Source organism: Oreochromis aureus, linkage group 12, assembly GCF_013358895.1.
Source record: "Oreochromis aureus strain Israel breed Guangdong linkage group 12, ZZ_aureus, whole genome shotgun sequence".
NCBI classification, from domain to species: Eukaryota; Metazoa; Chordata; class Actinopteri; order Cichliformes; family Cichlidae; genus Oreochromis; species Oreochromis aureus.
The window spans coordinates 405981-419983 of NC_052953.1; the positions used below are offsets into that span (position 1 = coordinate 405981).

A 14003-nucleotide genomic window follows, 5' to 3' on the forward strand; every position below is an offset into this window, starting at 1 on the left:
ATTGTATTGTTTATTTTAATATTTGTGTACAGCGCTTTGTGACTGCCTGTCTGTGAAAAGCGCTTAATAAATAAACTTTACTTACGTTGTTCACACAAAGCATAAAGGTAAAAACAATATATACAGTGTTATCTTCATTTTAGATTTCAAAAAGTATTTGCAGCTCCCAGTGTTTTCTTTTGCGTGGAAACCGGGTCCAAGTGGCTCTTTGGGTGTTAAAGGTTGCAGACCCCTGCTCTACACTAATGACTGCACCTCCAAGCATTCGGCTGTTAAACTCCTAAAGTTTGCAGATGACACCACCGTCATTGGCCTCATTCAGGATGGTGATGAGTCTGCATAGTGGTAGGAAGTTGAGCGGCTGGTACTCTGGTGCAGTCAGCACAATCTGGAGCTGAACATGCTTAAGACTGTAGAAATGACAGTGGACTTCAGGAGACATCCCTCAACTCTGCCACCCCTCATCATATCAGACAGCCCTGTGTCGACTGTGGAGATCTTCAAGTTGCTGGGTACCACCATCTCCCAGGACCTGAAGTGGGAGACCAACATCAACTCCATCAAAAAGACCCAGCAGAGGATGTACTTCCTGAGACAACTGGGGAAGTACAGTCTTCCACAGGAGCTGCTGATCCAGTTCTACACTGCAGTCATTGAGTCTGTCCTGCGCTCCTCCATCACAGTCTGGTATGGTGCAGCCACTAAACAGGACAGGAGCAGACTGCAGCGGACTGTACGGGCAGCAGAAAGGATCATCGGCGCCCCCCTGCCCTCCATCCAGGATCTGTACCTCTCAAGAACCAGGAAACGGGCACGAATCATCACAGACCCCTCACACCCTGGACACAGACTCTTTGACCTGCTGCCCTCTGGCAGACGGTACAGAAGCCTGCAGACCAGGACCACCCGACACAGGAACAGTTTCTTTCCCCTCGCCATCTCCCTTCTAAACAGTTGAACTGTCACACTGCTCCCACTGCCAGACTGCAACTGCACCTTATGTACATTCTGTGGTATTCATTTCACTTCATTTCATTTCTGTCATCCTGTATTTTATGTATATAAGATTTAGATTGGTTATTTATGGTTGGTTTACACAGCTTTGTGTAGGTTTGTGTATGTATGTGTATGCATGTGTAGCTGTATATATCCACACGTGTGTGTGGGTTAATTGTGCTGCTTACATTGTTGAGATATACATTACTGTGCTTGAGAGTCACCAACTACCAGAACCAAATTCCTTGTATGTCTGTGCATATACATGGCCAATAAACACGATTCTGATCTGTTCTGATCTCTATGGATCTTGTACTCAGAGCTTGTTCCTGTGCTGCCATGATTAGTGCCTCTGTACTGTCTTTCAGTCCAGCTTTGTCCAGCCACTGGTAGGATTTCTGGATATCAGCCACCTCCTCTATCTGCCGGTGGTACATACCGTGCAGGGGCCTGTCCTTCCATGATGGTTCCTCGTCTCCCTCCTCTTTCTTGGGTTTCTGCTGCCTGAGGTATTCACTGAGCACTCGGTCAGTTGGGGCCATCTTACTGATGTATTCGTGGATGTTTGTTGTCTCATCCTGGACTGTGGTGCTGACACCCACCAGTCCCCGGCCTCCTTCCTTCCTCTTAGCGTACAGCCTCAGGGTGCTGGACTTGGGGTGAAACCCTCCATGCATGGTCGGGGGCTTCCTGGTCTTGATGTCAGTGGCTTCTCTCCCGTCCTTTGGCTAGCTTATTATCCCAGCAGGATACCTGATCACGGGCAGGATGTAGGTGTTGATAGCCCAGATCTTCCTCTTACCGTTCAGCTGACTCAGGACTTGCCTGACCCTCTGCAGGTACTTGGTGGTTGCAGCTTTCCCAGCAGCCTCTTCATGGTTCCCATTTACCTGTGTGATTCCCAGGTACTTGTAGCTGTCCTCTATGTCTGCAATGTTGCCTTCTGGTAGTTCAATCCCCTCAGTTCTGACTACCTTCCCTCTCTTTGTTACCATCCGACTACACTTCTCCAGTCCGAACGACATTCCAATGTCATTGCTGTAGATCCTGGTAGTGTGCATCAGTAACTCGACGTCTTGTTCACTCTTGGCATACAGCTTGATGTCATCCATGTACAGGAGGTGGCTGACAACTGCTCCATTCCGTAGTCGGTATCCGTAGCCAGTCTTGTTAATGATCTCACTGAGGGGGTTCAGGCAGCAGTGGGGACAGAGCATCTCCTTGGTAGATCCCGCACTTGATGGTGTGTGTACACACACACACACACACACACACACACACACACACACACACACACACACACACACACACACACACACACACACACACACACACACACACACACACACACACACACACACACACACACACACACACACACACACACACACACACACACACACACACACACACACACACACACACACACACGAGGAGTGGGCTACTAGAACAAGAAGGCGTTGGTGGGCAAGAGATGAAAAATAGGCCGTTGTTGGTATGCTACTACGCAAGTAACCCTGGCAGAAGGGGTTACATGAATAGGATGAGGGACCTATGGATGCTTTGATACCCAACATCCACAGTGACGGTGAAACAACTAGTAGCTCAGTGTTCCAACATTCGAAAGAAGGGGCTGCTCTCACAGCTAGAGAATGACAAGGTACAACATAAATGCTACGGCAAGGGGGAGCCAGGGCGCCAGGTCATAAACCCAAGAAAGAGGAGGAAGGTGAGGAACCATCATGGAAGAACAGAACACGGTACACTCAGAAAAATAAAGGTGCCAACTGGAACCAAAAGTGGTTCTTTAGACTGATGCCATAGAACAGGGGTGCCCAATCCTAGTCCTCAAGAGCTACTGTCCTGCAGCTTTTAGATGCATCCCTACTCCAACACAGCTGAATCAAATGGTTTGATGACCTCTTCAGCATGTCATCAAGTTTGGCAAAGGCCTGATAACAAGACATTCATTTGATTCAGGTGTGTTGGAACAAGGATAATCTAAAAGCTGCAGGACAGTAGCTCTCGAGGACTAGGATTGGGCACCCCTGCCATAGAAGAACCTTTTTTGGTGCCACAAAGAACCTTTCAAACTATGGTTCTTTAAAGAACCATTTTTAAAAAGGTCCTTCAAATGGTTCTTTACAAAAAAACAAAACACCCCATTTTAAAGAACTTTTTTTGGTTGGTTCTTTAAACCATTTTAAATCTTTTAAAATAAAATGTATCATAAATTGAATAGGAGTAGGGTAAAAATAAACACGAGCACAGCATAGACATTAATGGTTTGTCATTTCATAATATACCAAAAGACAAAAAGGCATTTTAACCCTCAGCACAACATCACAACTAATACATGTCACATATTAGTCATTTAAACACTAATAATTAAATATATTTGCTATACTATAAATAAATATATATAAATACTATATCTATAGATAACACAATTAATACATGTATTGTTCAATAAAACATCAGAAAGTGATAAAAACACATTAGAAATAGCAGTAGCTTCATAACAGACCAATAAATCAACACATTTTCATCAGCAGATGTTTGCATGTTCAGTAAAAATATTTCAGCAACAAGTTTTTGATTAAAATTATCAATGAACTTCAGCCTTACGTTATGTAAAGTAAGTTTCATGTTGGACTCATGGTCCTTTGTTAGTCCAGTTTAGGATAATGTCTCTGACGTGTGTATCATATCAAATATATGTCATATCAAAACAACCCCACACCTGCAGTTGTTTCAGTTTTTCCACAGGTGTTTCCTGTCAGCTGGTCAACCTCACTCAGGTGGACATCCATAACAGCCAACCAAATGACAAGCTCCTCCCTTTGTGCTTCAAACCCCTCCCACTCTGAGACAAGGAGCTGAGAGAGAGAGAAAAAAGTCAATTATAAAGAACAGAGAAAAGTGAAACCCTCCTCAGAAGGTCTGACTCGCATACCTGCAGTCGACCTGTGATGGACTCCTGTTTGGCGTTCACGTCATCCCAGCCGCGGCCGCACTCTCTCGCCAATGCCAGCAGCCGAGTCTGCAGGGTGCCCTGGAAGACCCGAGTTAATGTTCGGCTCCTCCTGGTCAGGCTGTCCAGCTGGATGAGCCGAGGTCTCCCCTCTCGCCGCCGCCTCTGAACACACAAACACAAATTGCATGTGAAGCAGGAGGTGCAGATTATTTTGCTATTCTTTTCTAAATCCAGACTTGATCACGTGGAGTATTTGGAAAACTTTTTTGGCCAGCGGACGACTGTTGTCTTGCAGAAAGTCAAATCAAATGTATGCGATACACAATCAATTCACAAGAACACATAAAAATCAAGTCCAGTTCTTGCCTGATTTCAAGTGAATTCTGCATCAAAACAGGGAAAACAGAATTAAAACGAATGTTAGCAGCAAATGTGAGCACAAAGCCTCACTTTGTACAAGCCTGCTATTAAAGTTCTCCTCTATGCAGACAACTTTCCCGTTTTCAAGGCACAACTTGGATCTGCTGTACAAATCTTATGGATACACACTAAATGAAACAGTAGTGTGCACGACTCCAGATTCTGATCCCTCGTCCTAATATGGTCCCAAAGGCTCACAAAAACCGACATAGAAATAGCAATAAAGCAAATGTTGAGTCCATAAACCAATGGCTGACATGGGTTTTATCATAAGGGCGATAAATATACAGATTTGAGTCTGAGAGATTTGAGGTTCATTTACCTGCAGGTGCACTATACGTGCCTGCTCTGTGGTTTTCCGCAATGTTTTGCACATCACTATTTAATACAGGAAGTAGGTGAACTAAAACAAGTCATCTTTCTTTGTGAGAGGACAAATTAATGAAAAACCTCAATGACATCATAGAGATCCCTAAAGATGCTCCTGCTGCTTTTCTTCCTCCTCATCCTAAGCTTCCTCCTCCTTGTCCTCGACATCCATCCAATCGTAATTCAGTCTAATTGTGTTTCTCCCTCCTCGTCCTCATTTTGTTGGAGCTGTGAACAGAATTAGTGTGAATCTGGATTAATTTGTGCAAACAAGAAAAATCTACAGCTTTTCGGTCAGAGGTGGTCTTGTGATTTAAGCCGGGTAGAGTAGATTTATGTTTTGATGCTACCTGCTTCAGCTCTACGACTGGCTGCTGAGTGATATTTACACCCTGGCTGGATTACAAACTTTAACCACGTGCTGAACTTTGGCCCAGCATTGATACCTCTTGTTAGTATAATGACCTCTTGGCTTAATGTACGATGGTGGATAAATGAAATGTACAAAGAAAATTTAACTATATTACAAAAAGGACATCCATCCTGGTAACATCAAATGACCGGAGCATAATTTGCCAACTAGTCCGAAAATAAGTTATACAGTAACAGTCACAGACACACCTTCTAATATGTCACATTTCTATTCATTCAAAACACTTATGCATTGCTGTGTTTTATACAGCTCTTACAGAATTCAAAGTACAGGCTGATGTGAGTATTTAATGTACGGCTCAGATCTACTGAATTTCTGAGTTTCTAGAGCAGACACAGCTCATGTCAAAACAGGCTTCAGGCGCCATTTTAGTGACTTTAATATTATAAATTTTAATATCGGTCTAGCTGACATTACGTTATGTACGCCACACACAATAGGACCACATATTTTAGAAGCCAAAGGTTCAAATTAGTTGGGAGCACCTTCACTTAATTATAACAGTGGTTTTGTTAGGAAAACAGTTTCTGTATACCGGATACTAAATTACGTTAACATCAACGGCTAACGTATCTAACATAGCTAACTGTTATTGTTAGCACAGCATTAACAGCAAGCTACAATGACGAGTAACAAAAACAAAACAGTAAAAAAGTTTTAATGAAAATGTTTTACCTTTTCCAACAGTCCCAGAATCCAGAGCTTCAAAGACCAGCAGGTACTCGAGACTGTTATCCGCTTCGCTGTCACCGTCTGTGAGAAAGTGTTTTTCCCTTAAAAAGTTCAAGGCCCGCCGGTCGCGCAGTCTGTCTGCACATGCGCATCCCAACGGTCGTGTCCAAATTCATGGGCTGCATCCTCCTGAGGCCGCATTTGTGGACCGATTACGTCACAGCGACGCGCCGAAGGCTGTCCAAATTCGTAGACTCCTCCGAATCCAGCCGACAAATGCGTCCTCCTTTTCCCCAAATTTGAAGGATGGGTTCTGGGATCCCAGAATTCATGGCGCGGCCCAGCCAAACTCCAGTTTCCAACAATGGCGGCCGCTACTAAGTTTTAAAATTAGTCTTATTAATCTTTCTGAGTCACAAAATAAACTTAACATGTTTTCAAGAAGTAGCTGTGCAAACTTCAAATATCTGCTCGGTTTATCAAGACATCGCATATTTGCAAAAGTGCTTCGACGTTTTCGGAGACGTCTGTTACCCACCAGCTCGATAGCTGACCGGGAGGTTGAGGGTCACTGAAGCCGCCGAGAACGGCACAACTCCCGGCACATCATTTTCAGATCACCGCGGACTTTCGCTACTCAGGTTAAACGTAATATATAAGTCACTTAGACAACCTAAAAAGGATATTGTTTGGCTTTTTTCAGTGTTTTGTTTGTTCGTGAGTAAATCGGTTTGGCTGAGATTAAAGATATTAGATTAGATTAGATAAAATAAAACTTTATTAATCCCCCGGGTGGTTTTCACACAGCTGAATAAACGTCAAACAGAAAACTGATTAACAGAAGTGTGAGATGGTCGAGAGTTTACGCCAGTGTCCTGTTATATTTTAGATAGCAAGGAGCAGGCGGCCGAGTTTATTAAACTCCACCGAGACAGCGGTGACGTTAATCAGAAGGCTAGACCGTCCAATTTCACAGCCGTTTACTTCCGGCCTACCCGACCTCCTGAGGACCCGGCCCACGTAGACCGGGTCCTCAGGAGGATGCAGCCCATGAATTTGGACACGACCAACGACTGACCCCCTCCGTCCGCTTCCGAGAGGTTGCCATAGTACGACGTGTTCTAATGTCTCTCTCTCTGGCTGTTTATCAATGCCCAAGTACGCGAGTACGTACTCGCGTTCTCAGTGAGTACGTACCCGCCGAGAACACGAGCACGGACTCGTGATTTGTACAGTCGGAACACCAGCGCACGTGATGATGATGTCACAGGTCCGGAGTTTTTTTACCGCCGCCCCTCCTAATTTAACTGTGAGTAACATGTTATGAAGCTTAACTGTAATCACAGCCAAACCGGTTTACTCAGGAACAAATAAAACACTGAAATAAACCAAACATTAACATTTAGAAGTGATCTACGTGACTTATATATCATTTTTAACCTCAGTAGTGTAACCTCTATTAATAAAAATAGTGTACATACGTGTACATACCTTAATAAAAACAAACAGGTGAGATGTTAGAACGCTTTTATTTCTATTCTAGTGGACACTCAATACTATAGACAGCTGCTGGGGTTTCTTTAACCTGAGTAGTGAGAAGACCGCGAGGGGGGGTTGAAAACGATGTGCCGGGAGTCCGCTGTTGAGTTTCGGACGAAATGCATTCTGGGATATATAGCTGTCCCAAGTCCACACCGATGCATGCTCGATAAAACGGGCGGATCGAGAACACATCCGGGACTTTTTCGCGTTCTCGGCTTGATGCGTACTTCGAATTGGAACAGTACTTGGTCTCCGACTGATGACGTATCACGAGTACACGAGAACGCAAGTACGCATATTGATAAACTCCCTCTCTCTCTCTCTCTGTCATTTATTTGGCTCGAAACACATTAACAAATTGCTCAGTGATGAACAAGTACTGAGATCCTTTACCTAAGCAGTGTGCTTTGTCAAAACTAAGTGTGTCGGTAATGAACACATTACACTGACATTCTGTTGTGCAATTGTTATTTACTTGTATTTTATAATTTGACTTTACATACTGCTGGGTGGTTTGTAAAGTTTACAATAACTAGTATTATCATTAAGCTATATTTTCATACACACACACACACACACACACACATACATATATAATATAATCTCAAAAGTAATACCTTGAAGCAGAAAATAGTAATACTTTATTAAAATTTAAAACTAAAGTACAGTATTTGAATGTGTGCATTGTGTCTGTTTGTTAACTCACCATAATCATAAATGTCTCAATAATAAATTCCATAGGGGTGGGGGGGTTGGGTCTTTAGGCTTTGGCCCCCACCCCTGCCACCAGTATATTTTTAAGCAAGTATTTCTAACTTTTATTTGAATATTCAGTTTCCTACCATCTGCTCTTAAAGGGTAATTGCCAGGTAACCCGCCCTCCCCCTTTGCACACACATGCACACAAACAAAACACACAGTATAATTCACACCCTCATTATAGTGAATAAATATTTATGCCATTTTACACCATCAAACTCAGATAGCTAAGGATGAAGAACCTTTTGTTCTTTAAAGAACCATCTACAACAGGGGTCACCAACACGGTGCCCGCAGGCACCAGGTCGCCCGCAAGGACCACATGAGTCGCCCGCGGGCCTGTTCTAACAATAGCTCACCATAACAACTTACCAGTAAGCTGCATCTATTTTTATTTTTTGCCATTTTTTTTTTAAATCACAATTGCATTGGTGTCAATTTGTTAGAGATAATATATAAAAAAAAAAGTTTATTATTAAATATTAGATCAGCGCTAACTGGTCTCCATGGAAACAGTTGCCGTGATGACCAGCAAAGGTGAGGAGATGAGGAAAACATGGTGGAAAAAAGAAAGAAAACATCATTTTCACAGTGAATGAGAGGAAGAGTTCTTTTTTACCACTGTGGCACAACGTGGAGAGACATTTCCGAACGTGTCACACAAGCTACCATGCTAACTACCCAAAGGGCAGCACACTGCGAGCGGAAAAGGCCCGCGAGTTAAAGGCAGGTTTGAGCAAACAGCAGTCTTTTCTCACGAGACCGGTGAAAAACTCCCAAAAAGCAACCGCAGCCTCATTTAGAGCTACACATTTCATGATTAAGAAAAAGGCATTTTTAGACGGGGAGGTTTTCAAAGAAGCAATGATGATAATTGCAAAAACTGGATCAGGATCTGGCAAAGTGCAGGTGGTTTAGCATCCAGTGTGACGAGTCCATGGACAGCAGCAGTACAGCACAGCTGATGGTCTTTATCCGGATGATATTTGATGGTTTCTCCACAAAAGAACAACTTCTGACACTACTGCCGCTAAAGACAACTACAAATGGAGTTGACATCTATAACGCGGTGAAGGAGTTTTTCGCGAAGAAAAAGGTACCGCTGGAAAAGCTGGTATCAGTAACTACTGACAGGGCTCCTGCTATGATCGGCCGACATACAGGATTCATCGCTCACTGTAAAGGTGACACAGAGTTCCCAAACTTCATGCATTACCACTGCATCATTCACCAGCAGGCGCTATGCGCAAAGGTGATCGGCTTCGAGCACGTCATGACTCCCGTCGTGAAGATCATAAACAGCATCCGCTCCAGAGCTAAACAGCACAGAACATTCAAGGTGCTATTGGAGGAGCTGTCAGCTGAATATGGTGACCTGCTACTACATACGGAAATCCGATGGCTCAGCAGGGGACGGATTTTGCTTTTTTTGTCGTCACTTTTGGGTGAAATCAAAGAGTTGATGCAATCCAAAGGGGAAGACACATCTCTGCTGGAGGACACTGAGTGGACACTTGACCTTGTGTTTTTAACGGACATTACTGGGAAACTGAACCATTTGAACTGTGAGCTGCAAAGCAAAGGTAAGACTGTTGCTGACATGATAAGTGCTTTAAATGGATTTAAAGCCCAGATGAGCATCTTCTCTGTGCATTTACAGAGAAAAAAGGTGCTGCACTTTCCCTCTGTGCAAATGGTGCTGAAAGACAATGCTTCTGCATCTGAGACTTTTGACAAAGTTGCAGAAAAATACACTCAAGTCATAAACCGACTTGGTCAAGAGTTTGAGAACAGGTTTTGTGACCTTGATCAGCTTGAGCCATGTGTGTCATTTGTTTCCAATCCTTTCATGAATGTGGACACAACATGCATTGCTGAGCAACTAAGTTCAATGTTCAGCTTGGATGCTGGACAGGTGGAAATCGAAATTGTAACATTGCAAAATGACGTCCACCTCAAAGCCTATCAGGGTGCACCAAACTTTTGGTGCCTTGTTGACACAGAAAAGTACAGTGGTGTATGCACAGCAGCTATGAAGGTTGCCAGTCTGTTTGGTTCAACCTATCTTTGTGAATCAGCCTTTTCTGACTTGAACTTCATCAAGAACAAACAGAACACGCCTCTCTGATGCACATGTAACACTGATGAAGCGCTAATGAATTAATACAGGCTAGGTATTGAGTGAAATATTATGGTTATTATTAATCAGAAGATTTAGGAATGCTACTGGAGCTGATGGGCAGTAATTAATAAATACACACAACACAAAATGCTTTTGCAGGTACCATGTATTTAACCAAAACCCAAAGAAAAATAACAAAAAAAGAAAAGGAAAACTTAAATAATCACTCCTGCTGCAGCTATTCAATTAATCAAAAACCCAGTGGGGGTGCACAAAGACAACTAAGCAAATTCTTCTGGCTTATACCAAGCAATATAGATTCTCAAAAACAGTTCCCCATAAATAACATGTTAACATCAAAACCACTGATCCACACTGAAGTCCATGAGTTTTATCTGAATGTCAGTGGTGTGTATGATTGTGGAATCAGTGTACTTGGAAAATAGGGACAGAGCGTCGTCTTTGAAAGCTTCCTACCCAACCAGTGGAAGCTTCAATGCAGAATGAGTCCTGCTCCTAGCCGTTCATTGGCCCGCCATCCTTTTTCATACCCAAAAAGGTTCACCTGGCCTGCATTAAATAAACAAGGCCAATAAGAAATCACAAGAATACAAAAATGTCAGCCAGTTAAGCTAAATACATTAAGTTATTCTTGTTCCTGTGTACACAATTTATGAATAAATAAACAACAGTATATTCAACCAATAAGGATTTAACTGAAACATTTCAACTGCTATATACATGATATATAGCTTCACAACATTTTTTTATTCAACAAATATCGGTCAAATCAAAATCAAATTGTTTGGACGGCAGCAGCCAATTAGCGTCAGCTGGTAACAATACAAACAGTCAATTAAAAGTTCAAACTCACCAATTCCGTTCTGTTCAGCGTACAACAACACTATGGCTCTGGCTCACAGTAATCAGCGTCTAAGTTTCATAAGTTAGTTGGTGTTAAAAAAATACATTAAAACGGGAAAAGCAAATGTTTGCCAATACAAACCTGCAACAGCTCTGTCACCTGGCTTGCCTCCACGCATCTGACGGGAGGAAGCCGGGACAGGCTTACTATGACCTACATGCCATCCGATTGGCTGAGCAAAGTCATGTGGTTGGAGTCATGTATTTGTGATGCGTTCAATGGCAGGAAATAAGTGCAGGAAATTACTAAATGCTAGTAAAACAGATTTTACTCTGGGTTACACACATCTGCAAGACTCACTCAGAGTTGCAGTGTCAAGTTATACCCCAGATTACAACACACTGGTGAACAGCATGCAATGCCAGGTTTCCCACTAACAGACAAAGAAAGCCATATTAGATGTTCTCAGTGGCAACATTACAGTGTCATGTCAAAGTTGAATTTAATTATTGAAAAACAAATGTGTTTGTTAAGTGTAACATGTAATAATTTGTTTTAAAATGCTGCCAATTTGGTGAAAAGTTCTGTAAAATTTGAGAGTTGATTTTTGTATGTTACATACATACAAAAATAATGTATGTAACAGTGCATGATTTGTTAAAATTTGTTAGTGGTAAGTGAAAATGTCATAGAAGTGATCACTTCAAAATGTAAATACTTGCAGAGATTTATAGAAATAAAGCATTGCATATTGATATTTATCTGTTTTCTACCTTGTTTCCTACTTGCATTCTTTATAATTATGGTGAAAAATAATTAACATAATCAGTGTCTTTACATAGATGAATATCATTAATTATTAATGATAACACATAATTAAAGTTAAATTGAGGAAATTTGTTATTTGAGAAGTGTGTGTCAAACTGGTAGCCCTTCACATTAATCAGTACCCAAGAAGTAGCTCTCACTTTCAAAAAGGTTGGTGACCCCTGATCTACAAAATAAAAAGGTTCTTTGACCTATGATGGTTCTTTAAAGAACCATGAAGACATCTGAAGAACCATTTAAGAACATAATTTTTCTGAGAGTATGTACCACTGGCAGATAGAGGAGGTGGCTGATATCCAGAAATCCTACCAGTGGCTGGACAAAGCTGGACTGAAAGACAGCACAGAGGCACTAATCATGGCAGCACAAGAACAAGCTCTGAGTACAAGATCCATAGAGGCTGGGGTCTATCACACCAGGCAAGACCCCAGGTGCAGGCTGTGTAAAGATGCCCCTGAGACAATCCAGCACATAACAGCAGGGTGCAAGATGCTAGCAGGCAGGGCATACATGGAACACCATAACCAAGTGGCCGGCAGGAACATCTGTGCCGAGTATGACCTGGAAGTCCCGAGGTCAAAATGGGACAGGCCCCCTAGTGTGGTCTAGAGCTAAGATCCTGTGGGACTTCCAGATACAGACGGACAAAATGGTGGTGGCTAACCAACTGGCGGTGGTAGACAAACAGAAGAAGACGGCTGTAGTGATCAATCTAGCGGTCCCGAATGACAGCAACATCAAAAAGAAGGAACACGAGAAGCTGGAGAAATACCAAGGGCTCAGAGAAGAGCTCGAGAAAATGTGGAGGGGGAAGGTAACGGTGGTCCCCGTGGTAATCGGAGCACTAGGTGTGGTGACTCCCAAGCTAGGCGAGTGGCTCCAGCAGATCCCGGAACAACATCGGAGATCTCTGTCCAGAAGAGCGCAGTCCTGGGAACAGCTAAGATACTGCAAGGGACCCTCAAGCTCCCAGGCCTCTGGTAGAGGACCCGAGCTTGAAGGATAAACCGCCCGCAGGGGCGAAGGGGATTTATTATGTATATATATATATATATATATATATATATATATATATATATATATATATATATATATATATATATATATATATATATATATATATATATATATATATATATATATATATATATATATATATATACACACACATTTGATGACTATAGTAAACTTTATTTTATTATGCAATTGAATCTGGTAAAATTTATTTACTTCTTTCTTCATACTGTACTTGTCCCAGTAGTAATTTTACACCCTGTTAGAATCTGCTTTATTGCCTTAAAAAAATACTACAGCCCCTGTGAGAGAACACAGGAAGTGACATCATTTGTTTTTGGAGGGAATTCAACTGTGGAAAATGAGGTAAGATTCAACTGTCTCTCTTACTTTACTTTTTTTCTCATGATATTTTTGGTTCACTTTTGCAAACAACTTGCTAACTGCGCCAAGCTAATGGCATAGACCAATTCCTAAGTGGTTTGTTCCACTTGTTCAACTTGTGCTTTCATAAAAAGGTGGTGTATTCCTTGAATTATGTTATTGGTCCTTGTTCATGTTTGATGTTGTGTGTTACCTTCTGGTATTTTACAGCAACTTGCATGTTTTACTTTTTTGGTTAATGATTTTTTGTTTCTTGTTTCTGACGTACTTTTTAATGAACAAATATATAAGAAGCAAAGATGAACCGTAGATGTTTACTCAGATGTTAAAATTGAAAACACTGATGTTCCATCCTGTTTGGAAAAATGTTTTTTAAAGATTATTGAACAGTACCAATAAGTGTTGTGAAAATTTTTGTGCCAAGTTGAGACGTCAGGAACATTAAATGCACAAATATGTATATGTTTTTAAAACTGCAAGTATTTTCCATGCTGTTGGAAAACATGGGTTAAAATAAATTTGTTCTTGTATAATACAGACCTGTAGTATTTGTTATTAAATAACTTGTTACAGTTTCAAGAATAAAACATTATATTACCAAAAGGGACATACTTTGTCTAAA

At 41.8% G+C, this 14003-nt stretch overlaps 1 protein-coding gene across 2 annotated transcripts; it reads right to left on the reverse strand.

Moving 5' to 3' along the window:
- Positions 1 to 3248: 3248 nt before the first annotated feature.
- Positions 3249 to 11501, reverse strand: LOC116316258 (nesprin-1-like). Of its 2 annotated transcripts, XR_005615039.1 has the most exons (5): positions 11297 to 11501; positions 11165 to 11223; positions 10768 to 10860; positions 3953 to 4135; positions 3249 to 3875 (listed from the first exon to the last, which is right to left on the reverse strand). XR_005615039.1 is itself a non-coding variant. In XM_039620464.1 (4 exons), exons 2-4 carry the CDS (start codon positions 4928 to 4930, stop codon positions 3723 to 3725), a joined length of 423 nt encoding a protein of 140 aa, XP_039476398.1. In that variant the 5' UTR covers positions 4931 to 4990; positions 5871 to 6443; the 3' UTR covers positions 3249 to 3722. The 2 variants fall into 2 exon arrangements, 1 of the variants encoding a protein (XP_039476398.1); XM_039620464.1 differs by lacking the exons at positions 10768 to 10860; positions 11165 to 11223; positions 11297 to 11501 and adding exons at positions 4844 to 4990; positions 5871 to 6443.
- Positions 11502 to 14003: the final 2502 nt, after the last annotated feature.